The sequence below is a fragment of the Candoia aspera genome, chromosome 17, assembly GCF_035149785.1.
Source record: "Candoia aspera isolate rCanAsp1 chromosome 17, rCanAsp1.hap2, whole genome shotgun sequence".
NCBI classification, from domain to species: Eukaryota; Metazoa; Chordata; class Lepidosauria; order Squamata; family Boidae; genus Candoia; species Candoia aspera.
In genome coordinates, this window is record NC_086169.1 from 5,004,350 (window position 1) to 5,019,328 (window position 14,979).

General features: G+C 50.0%; 2 protein-coding genes across 5 annotated transcripts in view; one reads left to right on the forward strand and one right to left on the reverse strand.

The window, feature by feature from the left end:
- MACROD1 (mono-ADP ribosylhydrolase 1) overlaps positions 1 to 14,979 on the forward strand; it is a 211,091-nt gene that overhangs the window by 25,675 nt on the left and 170,437 nt on the right. The gene's annotated exons all lie outside the window — the stretch shown is intronic.
- On the reverse strand, positions 4,827 to 9,057 carry FLRT1 (fibronectin leucine rich transmembrane protein 1). The gene is made up of 2 exons (XM_063316959.1): positions 8,307 to 9,057; positions 4,827 to 7,364 (listed from the first exon to the last, which is right to left on the reverse strand). The coding sequence occupies exons 1-2, from the start codon at positions 8,667 to 8,669 to the stop codon at positions 5,685 to 5,687; spliced, it is 2,043 nt and encodes a 680-aa protein (XP_063173029.1). The 5' UTR covers positions 8,670 to 9,057; the 3' UTR covers positions 4,827 to 5,684.

Sequence of the window (14,979 nt, forward strand, 5' to 3'; positions counted from 1 at the left end):
GAGGGCATTTTATGGGCACGCGCTGGACCCAGATTTTCTTTTAAAACCAGGTTTTCAAGAGGTATTTGGGGTTCTCCCTTGTTGGCAAAGAAGGTGGGAGAAAGGAGGGGCTCCTGCCGTTGTGAGTTGGGATATGAACCGTTGAGCGCAAACGTCAAAATGGAAAGCGAGTCGGGAGGCTTCTCCAGCTTTGTCTCCTTCCAAAAATGTTATCTTAGAGAAGCAGGTGGCAACTGACGAGCAAGGCAAAATGGGGTCCGTGTGCGCGTGCATGGGCCAGACTCACTGGGCAATTGTGTACCCTTTCACTAAGCAAGCGGGAAGCCTAAAATAGCCGCCCACTTTGATGGGGATGGACAGGACGAATTGGTGAGTGTGTAAGTCGGGCAGTGTTATTGGGAGTTGCTGAAATATTCAGATTGCAGGGGGGGGGGTGCTTTTCTTTTAATAAAGAGTGCCCTCATCCCATCCTACCTGCCCTCTCCGTTTGATTCCCTGCCTTTCTCCCTGTGCCCTCACAGCTCCACCGGGTACCACTGGTTCAGTTTTGCTTTTCTAAATAAGAGTTTGCGGGGAACCTCCACGCATCTGCTAGCCATGACTTGCTTCGAATCTAAATACCCCTAAGAAGGGCAGGCTGCAAAGGTAGGGTGAAAAGGCAAGTTGCCACTCCCCTGGGTGCCCACGGCCTCTTTCTCTAGCTTGCTGTTTTAAAAAAAACCTCCCCTAAAAGGAAAACTTTACAAGCTGAGCTGGAAATTGCTTGCTACCGCAAACACCACACAGGCAAGCAAACCAGCGCCCATCAAATCACCTGAATTAATGAGCGACGGGATGGCTGCGTTTTTGGGGGGGGGGGTCGTTTTTTAATTTTATTCCTACTCTGCATTGTGCTAAATGCAACCTCCCCGAGAACCTGCTCACATTATCTCGGTTTGTGAAGTGCCGTATATGGAGTTAAGCACTTAATGAAATTACACTTCGTGGGAGGCGAGATTGACACGTTGGGTCCGAGGCCCGGATTGTGTAAAGCGATCTTTACTGGATAAATGTTAGCTATCCTGGAGCAATTCCCCCCCCTCTTGTTTCTGTTTTCCTTGCTGATGGTGTTTAATAGGAAGAAAACAAGGCGCCCACCCGTCTTCTCTTTCAATAGACTTCCGTGGCGTCCTCACCCGTCCCCCACTGGTTATTTCAGTGTGCTGCTAATGAAGTGCATAGGTTTTGCATCCTGAAAACCAAAGCACTGGGGCTGAGTTGTTAGAAGAAGGTGGGTGGGTTGGCAGAGCACCTATAAATGGCAGATCTAGAGCTACAGGTGCCTTTTGCTCAACCTCAACAAGTTTAAGACGGGTGGACTTCAACTCCCAGAATTCCCCAGCCAGCCATGCTGGCTGGGGAATTCTGGGAGTTGAAGTCCACCCGTCTTAAACTTGTTGAGGTTGAGAAACACTGCTTTAGAGGGAGTCCAGGAACACTCAGTATGTTCCAGAAATACACTCTATTGCACTTTGATGGATGCCCACTTCTAGTCTTCAGAAGGCAAGTGGGTCGGGTCTACCAATACTTGGGTGTTTCTCCATTCTGGTGGCCATTTCCATGAGGGTATCCCAACTTGCCCAGCCACGTTGGTACGGCATTGGCAGTAACACACAGCTATCACGATCAGGCACCACTGGTAGTCTTCTCCACATTTTTGTTGCCTCCCCTTTGAACACTAGTGGCTACTACAGTATTTCCAAATAGTGGATTCTATAAACCCCTTGCCCTTTTTCAGAAGGGTGGACAAGTGTGGAATTCTGGAAGGGTGCCCCAGGAGGTCCCCGCTGACAGGAAGTCAACGCTAGCTGAGTTCTTCCACACCATCTCCTCTAGGCCCCTGCAGGGTATGCTTTGCTCGGCTCTGCCAGCTCCTTTTTGTCCTTTTGTGGAGCTGAGTTTTCTTGTAAACTAAGATGGTGCTAGCGGCCTCCCTTGACTTTGCAGGCAGCCAGCCAGCCCTTGACTTTGCAGGCAGCCAACCAGCCATATGTTTTTTTTTTTAAGGCTAGGCGGGAACGCTGGGCCCCAAGCTAGATGTTTGCAGGAGGAGCATCCTGTGTAGCTTGAGCATCCTGCGTTAAAAGCACACCCAAGTCCTAGTTGTACACACTGCATTGCAAATTGGGAGTGGAAACCCATTTAAGCGTTGGCTAAGGCTCTGTGGGGACCATTCCTCCTTTTATGAAGGCAGGCGAATGGTGATCCAGGGAGACAGAGGCAGCGCCCCTTGAGGAGCAGATGGGCACAGACGCTCGTTCTGCCATTTCAGCAGCAATCGGTTGGATCTTTATAGGGTTTTCCTCCCCTCCCCTCCGTGTCACTTTGCTTTGTCACATGCCACTTAACGTTTTTTGTTTGTTTGTTTTTCCTCCCCAGACAGCACAGTTGTCACTGTTTGGGAAGATCAGCCTGTCAAGAGAGGCCCTGTTGGCAAGGAAAGGAGAATTTTCAAGGGAGATTTCTCTCAAACGCTGGGTTTATTGCCTTGCTCCCCAGTTAGCTAGTTAATTCCATTTACTGCCATTCACAGGCATTTAGGGGGGACAGAAAAGTTGCAGTCTTGTATTTGTGGAGAGCTGTGCTGCCCTCCCCCGCAAAAAAAGGTGCACAGCAATGTGTGCAAGGCTGTGGATTACTTGACACCATGATTGGATTTACTGGGGTGGATATTTGGGGAGTGCAGAAGTGCATGAATTTGGCATACTCAAAACCAGAGCATTGGGGTTGGGATGTTGGAGAAAGGTGGGTGGGTTGGCAGAGCACCTGTGGATGGTAGATCTGGAGCTACAGGTGCCTGACTCTAGATTGATATTTCTCAACTTCAACAAGTTTAAGGTGTGTGGACTTACCTTCCCAGAATTCCCAGCATGCTGGCTGGGGAATTCTGGAAGTCCACACACCTTACCTTTCCCAACCTGCTTAGATGCCAACTTGCATGAACCTTGGCCAAGTGGGACATGGACTCAAGTCATCCAGGGAAGGCTGATGGGACCTTCAACCAGAGTCTGCTTGGCAATGGTTTTGTAGGACCACCAGCCCTCCTTATATGAGACCCAGCTGGTTTTGGTTTTGTTTCGCTACTCATTTCTAGTAGGAAAATAAACAAGTCAGGTTTTTGGCAGGAAAGGGCTATTTTCGCTGCAACACTGGTGAATCTTGGGCTGGAAAGTTTATTATGGCTTTGCCTTTCCAAGGGGCCTTTGATTTCAATGGGAATCATTTGGATTTTCAGCTGCCAAAGATCTTTTATGCTTTGCCTGACTTTTTTTTTTTCAAAGTGGGGGAAAGATAGCAGAAGAATCCCTTTTCATTGAGGCTGCAGTGGCCATTTGTCTTTTGTCCAAGATCTCCAAATTTGTTCCTCTGAATCTGTCCTTTCCAACGGAGCCCAAGGAGACATCCCACCCCACTGCAGTCTTTACTAGCTGCTGATCAGCCACTCCTAATCTTCTGGATATGTTGGATTACATCTCAAGAATTTGGCCACGAGAGCTGGGAATGCAAGGAATTCAGCTCTTAAACGTCTGGAGATACCAGGTCAGGAAAGGCCATCTTGGGGCTTAGTCAGAACCCAGTGTGCAGAGCTGATCCTACATTGACTCAGACCAGTACTCCATCAGCCAGTTTTAGCCTTGGTTTTGCATGCTCTTCTTCGCCGCTCCCGGCCTTCTCTGCACAAATAACATGTTCCCCTGGCAATGCTAGAGACCAAGCTCAATCTGGCACATGCACGGTGGGATGCCCATGGCCATTTGCTTCTCAGAGGTCAGCCCATCGATGGTACACAAAATTCAACAGATCAAGCCAGTGTTCAAGGAGTCTGTTCTACCTCAATGTTGACAATGGCAACTGTTTACAGATGCTCTGGATCTTGAGACATTCTCAGCCCATTACTCTCAGCTTCACCAATGCCAGCATGATCCTCAGCATCTTCTTCTCCACAGCCACTCCATTATGGAACAGCTCCCCCCCCCCCGCAAGACAGCCAGTTGTTTGAATCTAACTGGCTTTTAAACCTCCTGATCAAATGGAGGACATCTCTTTTGCTGCTGTATTCTGCACTTTTGAGTCCCTGAATTTGCTCTGGAGAAAAACGAGCCTCGCACTGAGTCCGTGAGCGGTCCAGATTGAGTGGTACAACTGAGAAGATGCAGCCCACCAGTCGTGTGTGGTTGCCACTTGCCTGAAGTGCCACATGCTGTCTGCTTATGCTCCTAACATGGGAATGCAAAGGCAGGAAGACCTTGGAAGGAGAAGGACGTGGATGGTGAGGCTGCAGTTCTGGCTTGATGGGTCATAAGCTGGAATGAAGACACCAGGACCTTGCACTGAGGTGACCTGGAGGCCAGGCCTCCAGGACTGGCACCCATCAAGATCCCTAGATCTACAGTTGTGACTTCTGAATTCTCCCCAAATTAGTGAATACTGAGGTAAGCGGAACACAACTTTGAACCATCCTGGGAAATGCCCGATGAGAACAACCTAGCTGGTCGTCTGAGCTGATGCAAAAGGCTTGAACCAAAATCACACTTTCTCTCCCCTTCCTTGACATCTCAAAACCATTCACACTCCATACGTGAACCTGAGATTCATCGGGATTTCAGAGCCCCCACCATGGAAGGTTTGCTGGTTGGAAGACGCTGGCCTGTCCCATCTTCACATCAGTTTTTTTTTTTTTTTGCTAAGAAGACAAAGAGCTACATGGTGAGTTTTTCCTACGAAGAGAATAATCTTGAACAATTGTCCCAAGGGATAGATGGGTGAGGAGGAGGTAACCAAATGGAGATCTTTATCACCAAAGCTGCATTGACCAGAAAAAAAGATTCTCAGGCTGTGACAAAGAAAGAGTGACTTTTCAGAACCCGAAAAAGAAAAACGGGTGGGGGAGGGGGAACCCTGCACTGTATATTGTTCCTCAGTTTTGCACAATAAATCCAGAACCTGTAAGGAAAGCAGAATTATAGGGTGCAAAACAAGAATTGGAGCTATATCCCCACACATCCTCCAGGACAGTTGACAGCTGAGCCATCAGGAAAGACGTGTTGATTTTTCTTTTCTTCTTTATAATCTAACCCCTGAACAAAATAGAAGATTGGTACAGGAAGAAGATAAACAGGTAGCATTTTTTGATTCTCAGTTTTGTTTTTCCCTTCCTCCAGATCTTCCCCCGTCTCCTTCCACCCGCACAGGGGAAAGCCAGCCACAAGCCCGATAAGCAGAACATCCATCCATGCTTGTTTCTCCCCACCGCTCCTTTTTAAATCTGGCATATTAAATATAAATTATGTCTTTTGTCCCCTCCGTATCTACTTTCCAAAACAGTTGTGTGTGTGCGTGTGGTTCGCCCCCCCCCCTACAAAATAGATTGGTCTGTAAAATTCGCTTCCCCTCCCCTCCCTTTCGTTCCACCTGGTTCTGCTTGGAAAATAAGTCTGTGTTTTGCCACTCCTTTTCCTTCTCGGCAAAACGAAACAACCCAACGAAACAACCGATCCAAACCAAAACGTGTGTGTGTGTGTGTGTGTGTGTGTGCACGCACATGCGCATGTGTGCGAGATTTGGGGAGGGGGTAAAAACAGGGAAGTGTTGAGTGTGGGCGCGGGGCAACAGGATGCATCTGGAAGGAGGGGGAAAAATCGGCATCATGTATAGGAGTAGTCTATATCTGGAATTCCCCCCTCTCTATACCCCCGAGTTGTGCCGTAGCCGATAGTGTGGGTACTTTTGTAAAGGCTGGTTCCGTTGGAAGGGAATATGGTGTGGATGACGTACTCTTCCTTGGCCCGGTGAGGGTTGATGGGGAGCATCTGCAAGCCAGGCCCTCGGATCTCCAGGATGGAGTTATCTTTCTTTGTGCCTGATTCCATGTAGTCGTCCTTCTTCCGGCTGCCTCGCTCCCGCGTCAGCAGCTCCCCGGTCCGGTGGACGTACCAGCAAATGGCAGCCAAGATGAGGAAGAGGAAGACCAAGGCCACGGCCCCGCCGATGATCCCAGCCAGGGGCAGCCCGGCCATGGGGTCGAGGTTCTGCTCGTGGTTGAGAGTGGTGGTCGGGCTGTACACATCGGCCGTCTCAGCCTTGGCGCACACAGGGGTCTCGTCAGGCATGTAGGTGTTGCCCGTCTCCATGGTGACCATGCAGATGATGTAGGTGGACTTGGGCTCCAGGGCGGTCAGCAGGTACTCGGTCTTATCGCCTTGCACCAGCGTCTCGGTGATGGAGCCGACCGCCGGGCTGTGCCCCAGGCGCAGCCAGCTGAGGCGGAAGGAGGCCGCTGGGAGGGTCGCCTTCCAGCTGATGCGGATGCTGTCGGCTGTCAGCGGCTTGACGCTGAGGACCAATGTTTTGGCTCCCGACCCAGTTGCCATTGGGTAGTCGACGTTGGAGTCGGGCAGCTGGATGCCCGGGCGCTTGGCTTTGAGGGTGAAGAGGGAGCCCTGCGGGGTGGTGACAGCTGCGTTGCTGGCTGTTGTCTTGGCGGCAGCCGCTGAGTTGCTCTGCGGGCCAGCTTCAAAGCACTCGTCCATCTCGCTGGTGATGTCTTTGATAGCCATGCCCCTGACCTTGTCGGGCCCTTGGCACATCAGTCCCCTCACGTTGACCACCGCGGCTCGGGCCTTGACCCAGTCCCTCAGCCACATGAGGTTGCAGCCGCAGTGCCACGGGTTGTTCCGTAACAGGAGCTGGGAGAGGCTGTCCAGGTCGTCGAAGAGGCCCTTGGGCAGGGTGGTCAAGTTGTTGTTGGACAGGTCCAGCTTCTCCAGCTCCCTCATCTTGGAAAGGGTGTTGTAGGGGATGTGGCTGATGGCGTTGTCCTGCAGGTAGAGCTTCTGCAGGTGGGCGCTGGGCAGGTTGAGTGGTGGGGCCGCCAGGGAGTTGCGCACCAGCGAGAGCTCGCTGAGGTTCTGCAGGCGGCTGAAGGTGTCGTCGGCAATGCGCTGGTTGGCGAGGAGGTTGCCGTCCAGCACCAACCGCCGCAAGCTGTTGAGGCCCTTGAAGGCGTGGAGGGGGATGGTGGAGATGCGATTGTCGTCCAGGCGCAGCTCCTCCAGCGTGCGGGGCAGCCCGGAAGGGATGCTGCTGAGGTGGTTGCGTGAGAGAAACAGCAGCTTGAGGCGCGTGCTGTCGGCGAAGGCGTCGTCTTCGATGCTGACGGTGGAGACGGAGTTGTCGTCCAAGTGGAGCTTCTCCAGGAGAGGGATCCTGGCCAGGGAGTCCCGGGCAATGGTGCGGACGTTGTTGTCCTGCAGGTGCAGCTCTTTCAGCGAGCGGGGCAGGTTGATCGGGAATTCGTCCAGGTCATTTTCATAGAGGTAGATGACCTGCCGGGAATCAGACGAATAGGAAATTCAGCACGGCGGAAACGGAGGAGGAAACAGGGCACCCCGTTTAGAAAACCGAGATAGTGTTTCTGAAATAGAACCGAGCGGGGTTCTAGATTGTCCAAGGCTAACCTGCTTTTAGAAATAAAACGGGGGGGAGGTGAAAGAGGAAGGCCTTTAGCGTTCTGTCTCGCCACGCCTAAGATCTGGTCCCAAAGGGCTACCGAATTTTCTGCGTGCGGAGATTTCAGTCCTCTGCCAGAAAAGTCACCAAAAATCTAAAATGGGGCTAGCCTAACATCTCTTTGATCTACTTGCGCAGAGTCAAAACCTACAACTCTGCTGGCTTAGCTCAAGTCACTGTGAACGAGCCCTATCTGCTGGATCACCCACCTCTCACATGCATCAGTGGCTTGGTTTTGGCTCAACATGCTGCATGGGTCTAGCCTTGTGGTTGTAGACTCTGGTGTCTGGCCTAACGTAACGTCCAAGCCCAGCCAACCGCACCTTCTCTTCTAAAGAGAAGAGAATCTCTGTAGCTCAGGGTTGAACAGTGGAGTCCTGGGTGCTCTCTGAGCCTGGCTGTTTTCTTGCAGACGTTTCGTTGCCCGACTAGGCAACATCATCAGTGCTAGAAGGGAGTGGGCCTTGCTCTCTGTTTATAGAGAGGAGCTTGCCTTGAATGTTGACCCCAGCAACACCATCAGGCCTTGCCCCCCCCAACACCGTCAGGGCATGCTACTATCTACAAACAGAGAGCATCCCCCCCCCCCAGCACTGAAGATGTTGCCTAGTCGGGCAACGAAACGTCTGCAAGAAAACAGCCAGGCTCAGAGAGCACCCAGGACTCCACAAAAGAGACTCACCTTGAACAGGAGAGAAACTTAAGAGTAACTGGCCCCAAATCTCCTTTTCCAGCTAGCCCCCTCTTGCTCAGCTCACCTGAACGTTGAGCTTCTTCTTCAAGCTGGAAGGGATGCCCGCATTATTGATCTGGTTGTTCTGCAGATAGAGCGTGGTGGCATCGTCCGGGATGTCGGCCGGGATGGAGGTGAGGCCCCGGTCGTTGCAGTAGATGAACCCGTTGTCACACCGGCAGACGGAGGGGCAGGTCGTGCTGTCGATCACCTCGCTCAGAAAGGCCACCAGCCCATAGCAGAGGAAGAGCCAGTCGCGCAGGTCCATGGCGGCTGCAGTGGTCACCACAGTGGCGGTCACCACAGCGGCTGTCGGCGAAGCCGTCGCCATGGTGCCCGGAGCCCTTGGCCGTCCCAGGGTGAAGCCTCTTGGACCTGCGGAAGGCATAAGTTTGTATTTTTAGCCTAGATTGTCTTCACTCTTATTGTGAGATCTAAGGGAAGGTGAAGAACCGCAATTTTTAATGCTGCTCTCTGTTGCTCAACCGAGCATCTGAACCTCTGGCTGGGTCCACGCGTTACAGTATGCTAAGGCACCTTGTGGTTGGGTGAACCCAGGCCCTGAGATTGCAGGGTTTGGTGCAAGGTAAGAGCCCAACTCATTTCGCAACATTCAGTGAACCATTATTAAACCGTGGCTTGGCGTGATGCAAGCACCCAGGCCCTTCCTCATCCACTATGGTGAAATTAAGGTTAAATTCAGCCAGAGTTCAGCTACAGAATCCATTTCCCAAGTCAGTATATGCAAACTGAGATGGAAAACCGTTGGTTTTTCACCAGAGTGCCAGCTTTATTTACTTCTCAGACTTGTTCTAATTCTGAGATAGCGTAACTTCCATCCAATCCCCATACTCGGTGCTCATTAGAGGTGGGCCACAAATAATTGATTCTTGTTGATAGGAAAGGGCAGCTCCTTTATCTACTTCCAGATGCCTCTTTCCTCAGTACAGCTGAAATTCAACCGTACCCCTGCATCTGGGCTAAACTTTGTGCAGAAATGTTACCGCCTATCCTCTGTGATTTATGCCAGCTCAGGCTGTGAGGCGGGAATTTCATCATTACATCCTCTCCCTTCCCATCTGATATTCCCTGAATTAGGAAAGTTTACTATAGCAAGGAGGTGGGTTGGAGGAAGGAACCCTTTTCTCTGAAGGCTATAAAACTTCCATAGGAACGGAAGAGGGATTTTCGGCATTCATTTCCCCCCAGTGTTCAATCTGATGCAAGATTATTTTTGCTTGCTTGGATTGTCCTTAACATGCAGAATGTCTGTTATGTTGCTCTTTTAGATACAGCTGGAACAAAGGTGCGCTGATTTGGTAAATGCTAACCACCATCGCACATCACAAGACAATAGGCGTAATTGGGACCGACGTGTCTGCCTGCCATCTTCTTCACCCTGTGAAGTGCCAAACCTCCCAGGGACCCTGAACACCTCTTTAAGACAGCTTGCTTAGCATTAATGCTTCAATTGGGGGGTGACATTGGGTTTTAGTCAGAGCTGCCCCTCCCTCTACCCATGAAAGGATTTCGGTGGTCCTGGTGAGCAAACCTCCTACATACTTGAAGTTCCCCAAATCAGTTGGGAGTTCTCAAGGCCATCACGAAAAGCCTTGTCCAACTTGTCCATTTCTATATGGGTTGGACTCCAGATCCCATCACTCCTAGCCAGTATGATGGGGGAACTGGAGCCCATCTCATCAGGAGGGCATCTTGATTTCTATATGCGTTATTCCTTCTGCCAGCTTGCTCATTCTCCCACATGCGGTTGCTTTCCACCCGTGGCAAATGGGCAACTCAGGGGTGCATGAGCAGTCATATATATTCATTCATCTTTCTCACCAAAGGAATCAGAAGTTTTAATCATGGAAGCCCACCAACCCTGACTGAATAATAATATTGCAAAGCGGGGGGGGGGATTTCCACCCTTAAAAAAAAAAAGGTGCCATAGAGCAGTGTTTCTCAACCTCAGCAACTTTAAGATGCATGGACTTTAACTCCCAGAAGTCCCCAGCCACCCTGGGGGATTCTGGGAGTTGAAGTCCACGCATCTTAAAGTTGCTGAGGTTGAGAAACACTGCCATAGAGGTATAGTTTAAAAAAGGAATGTAGGGACTGAAACGATTTTCCTTCCACCCCTCTGAAGAAAAGACTCAAGCAGCCATACCCACCCTGATGCCCTCCTGATGTGGTTGACTACATACTCTGCCAGCTCAGTCCATGGGGATGATGGGCCATCTAGCCCAAACACACCTGAAAGACACCATTTTGGAAGTCATCCCACCCCTAACCAACATCTCATATCCTGCCAATTTTCCAGGTGGGGGCACCAGGCCTTGGGATTCCTGGCCCCAGGTGAAAAGGGGGAGAGAACACACGATGTTCCCAGGGAAAACATTCTCCCAGCTTCCACCTGCTTGGTCACCTCCTGCGCTCCTGGTGGCATCTGTCAAACCAGAGAAAGTCATACAGCAGACAATAGGAAGGAGGAGAAGACGTGAGAAAAGGCATTAGCAGGACTTGTGGATGATGATGATGATGAAGATGATGATGATGAAGATGAACCTCTTCCTCATCCCTCTTTGGGACATTCTTTTGTGTCCCCCAGAAAAGATGGCAGCTTTGAAGTCTTTCTTCCTACTGTCTCGAGGGAAAAAAAACGCTCCTTTGCCCGGGCGACTGCCAGGGGAGAAATGACAAACTCTACACCTCAACCTCATGGTGCCCACGAAGCCCTTTGGCGTGTCAGGTCTGGATCAGGTCTGTGTCCCGATGAGATTCTTCTCACTTTAACCCAGATCTGCTGGTTGCTTCTTTATGCCCCCGCAGTTTATATTACATGGTTTATGTAGCCTATCAAATTAAGGCCAGTAAATTGCCCTCTTTATGGCCCTTTTTTGTTCTCTAATAGGAAGAGAAGGCAACAAAGACAGCAGCTGTAGGCCCTGGTTGATGAAAAGGGGGAGACGGAGAGTAAAGAAGGTCCTCAGCACAGAGCCCAGCTGGGGCCACAGTGCCGTCTTCCTCTCTGGAAAAGCACTGTCCAGCAACTTCAGAAGCGCCTTAGTTCAATGGTGGCATGATTAAGCTCTCTCCAAAACTCACAGGCACCCTAACCCTTCAAATTTAAGCGGAAAATCAAAATCTCTCCCCACCAACAAATGCTCGGGGTGATTCTGCTAGCTACCGTCTGGAAGAATTCTGGTGGTCGCCGGTTTGAATGGTGCCCACTGCAGCATCAAGTATAAGGAGCCCTCCGGTGCCCGACTTGTGTTGCCCTTGCAGGATTTAAGCCGGCCTAATTCTCCCATTCAGTCTCCCTGAATGGTTTTCCAAATCCGACATGCTCCATCGTTATTTTTCTTAAACATCTCAAAAGATCAGGATGCCAGGGTGGAGAAAACAAAAGAGGCTGGCTGGGGAATTCTGGGAGTTGAAGTCCACACACCTTAAAGTTACTGAGGTTGAGAAACACTGCTCTGTGGCACCTATTTTTTTAAGGGTGGATATTTCCCCCCCCCCCCCGTTTGCAATCATATTATTCAGTCTGCTTTGTTGGGCTTCTGTGATTAAAACTCCTGGTTCCTTTGGTGAAAAAGAACAAATTCAACGGTGCCTACTCTTTGCAAGTGGCAAAACCCCAAATGCAAGAAACGGGGGCAATTGAGCAGCTGTGGGAAATCTTGGGCTCAAGTGCCTGAGCCAAAAATCCACCGGTCACCTTGCCCAACCCCAAACCCACCTAGTCAACTGCACCCCAGGGGGCTTGGTGCGCAAATAGCTGTACTTCCTCCAAATCCTGGTGAGGGGCTTCAGTTTTCCAATGTTAGTATAGGTAGCACTGATGGTAACCAGATATTAAGGAAGCCTCGCAAGGCGGGGTGGACAGGAGGGGTGTTTGATAAAAGGGGCAGTCATATCAATGACTGCTCCACCGGGGGCTACGATTTCCGTCTTGTCCTCCCCCCAGATCTTCTGAATTTGGTATTCCATAAGAACACAGGGAAGGAGTGAGCCCATAACACCTGGAACGGAGACTGCTTTTTCCCCAGTTCGAAGGATCGGTTTCTAACGAAGATCTCAGCAGACAATGTTTGGCTAATGGGAAAAAGAATTGGAAGCCACCTTGTGCCATCCAAAGAAGTGATCTGATATTTTTCCAAGCATCTTTGGTCCACCCACCACGCCTCCCTGGGGCTAATGCTTGTGACTTTAGTGTCTATGAGTACAATTTTTAGGGAATGATACAGGCTCCTAAAAAGTGTTGGCTCCTAGGGAAATGCAGAATGAAATCTCTTGAGCCTTTTCTGGGTCTAGCTCCTTGGGATGATCAGAACGTGCCCGGATTAATAGTAATTTGGAGCATCTTTGCTATCATTCACTCTTTCACCCTCTTTATTTTATTTATTATTCAGATTTCTATTACCGCCCATCTCATCTCCCCAGAAAGAGGGGGACCCTTTCCTTTAACTCCCTCCTTGACTTCAGCTGGTTTTCCAAGCTTGCCCTCTCTTGGATCTTCCTTCCTTCCCCGCCCCCCCCCCACAAGACAGTCTTTCTCTGCCCATCTTTCTGGCGTTAACTTTGTGTCCTGCTTATCCAAGCCGGGCACTCTGTCATGTGAAAAGCTGCCAGCTCCTGTTCCAGGATTTTAAGCTTTGCGGGGTTCCTGTGCATCCCTTTCAACCTCAGCTGAGTTAAATTCTTCCCAGTGTTATTTTTTCACAAGGCCCTTTTCATGGAAGATTTGAATCGGCAAGCTGTCTTGCTGGGCCAGTGCCTATTAAATCGCTAGAAACTGCGTGCTTGCTTTGACTTCATTATGCATACAATTCCTCCATAAATTGTACATTCCCTTTTCCTGTCTCTCACTGTCTATTTTTCCTCCCTGCCCCACCTTCTCTCCCCTCCCACCAGCATTTTTCTATGTCCCACTTGCTGCTGCTGCTGCTGCTGCTGCTTTTGTGGGCCACATCCATTATGGGACATAAATTCTTTATGGTCCAATATTTTGTGGTGTCAAATGAAAGAGACCCAACCAGGCATAGTTTGCAATCTCTATGAAACTGCTGCGGCAGATCCAGCTACAATCAGCCCCCCTGTGAGATCTCAGTGCCTGCTTCCCAAATTGCAGTAAATCAGCCTAACCCCTCCCTCCCTTGTCAGAGCTATTCAGAGTACATCTCCCAGAATTCCAGATCCGGAGAGCTTTACATGCACATGCAGCCTGGGTCCCCACAGCTGGCGTAGCAAGATTGCAATTATTCTGGGTTCGTGGTTTGAACAATAAGCATGAAACAGGCTGGATTTGTACATTAAAACACCTCTGTCTCTCCCCCTCCCCCCCATTTAAACTAACTGAGCTTTGCATATTGTTCAGATGGTGCTTCTTAAGCCTTGTAACTGACCTTGTTTAGAGTAATGTGCAAACGTGGCCTGTTACTGTATTTCCAGGCAGAGTGTTTTTCCAAAGTCACGCAGAAGTGAAGAAGCTTTTCAGCTGTTATCCTGTGCAGTGGCTGGTTTCTCCCCTCAAAATTATAAGACCTCCGCTACTGTATGCCTATCTGTTCAGGATGGTTATCCGTTAAGAAAGTATATGCAGGGGCACCTCTCCCCATCCCAAATCAGAAACACTGCTGCCTAAAATACATTCTGCAAGTCAGCACAATGCCATTTTTCAGTGGTCTAAGGCAGGGTTTCCCAAACTTGGCAACTTTCAGATGTGTGGACTTCAACTCCCAGAATTCCCCAGGCAGCATGGCTGGCTGGGGAATTCTGGGAGTTGAAGTCCACACATCTGAAAGTTGTCAGGGTTGAGAAATTCTGGTCTCCTGATTTGGCTTTTGTTCTGATACGGGTTAGTGGTGCACAAACAAATTGGCTTGTGCCATGTCCCCCCTCCCCGCATTATTCAGAGATAGTGAAAAATTAGTGTTTTTGCGGGGGGGTGGAAGAGAAGGCACGTGCTTACTCCAACATGATGGTGATCATGACAGCAGGTCTGCATTGTTTCAAGCAGAATAAATGTATTTTAAAGAAAAGGGCGCATGAAGCGCACTGGCCAATTAAAAAAATTAATGGGAGCGAGGAGAGCACACTGCTGCTCCCTCACACACGTGCTCCTCCAGCAACCTCTGGGGAATTAATCGGTACGAAGTTCTCTTTGACATGGGTGCCAATTATGCAGCGAGACTTTTCGAGCTGATTAAAACTAGCAAAATGCCTGTTGCTGTGACGGGGGGGGGGGGGAGGGAACGTGTGATGGCAGTGCGCAGCCAGTGAGAGATTCTTCGGCTGGAACGACCTTCTGGGGGTCTGAAGTCTTGGGCGTGGCCCTCAGACCCCTTCAGTTGTACCTTTAAATGTGATCCCCGTTAAGGGGAGAAAGAATCCAATCAGTGGGGTGTAATCTTACTGCCTGCAGATAAGCTATGATCTATTCCAAATCGTTAGTGCACATGAATTTCAGTGTGTTTGTATCCTGGCCCCAGCTATTACTTTATTCTTTCCCTGCTGCATTTTTGGGGAGACAGCCACCAAGATTACCACTCAGAAGCACCACCACCTCCATGCTCAGTCTTTATCCAAGATAACTCTCCCCACCATGGCATCTTTAGATGTCTTGGGCATCAGATCTCATCACTCCACGTCAAAGCAAACCATGGCTTGCTTCAAGCCCACATGCTCCCTGAAGT

What these genes read in the sequence shown, in the direction of transcription:
- FLRT1 (XM_063316959.1), bottom strand. Translation starts at nt 8,669, where the DNA reads ATGCCTTCCGCAGGTCCAAGAGGCTTCACCCTGGGACGGCCAAGGGCT. An exon ending in AGAAGAAGCTCAACGTTCAG is followed by an intron (nt 7,365 to 8,306) that starts GTGAGCTGAGCA and finishes GATTCCCGGCAG; the next exon opens with GTCATCTACCTCTATGAAAA.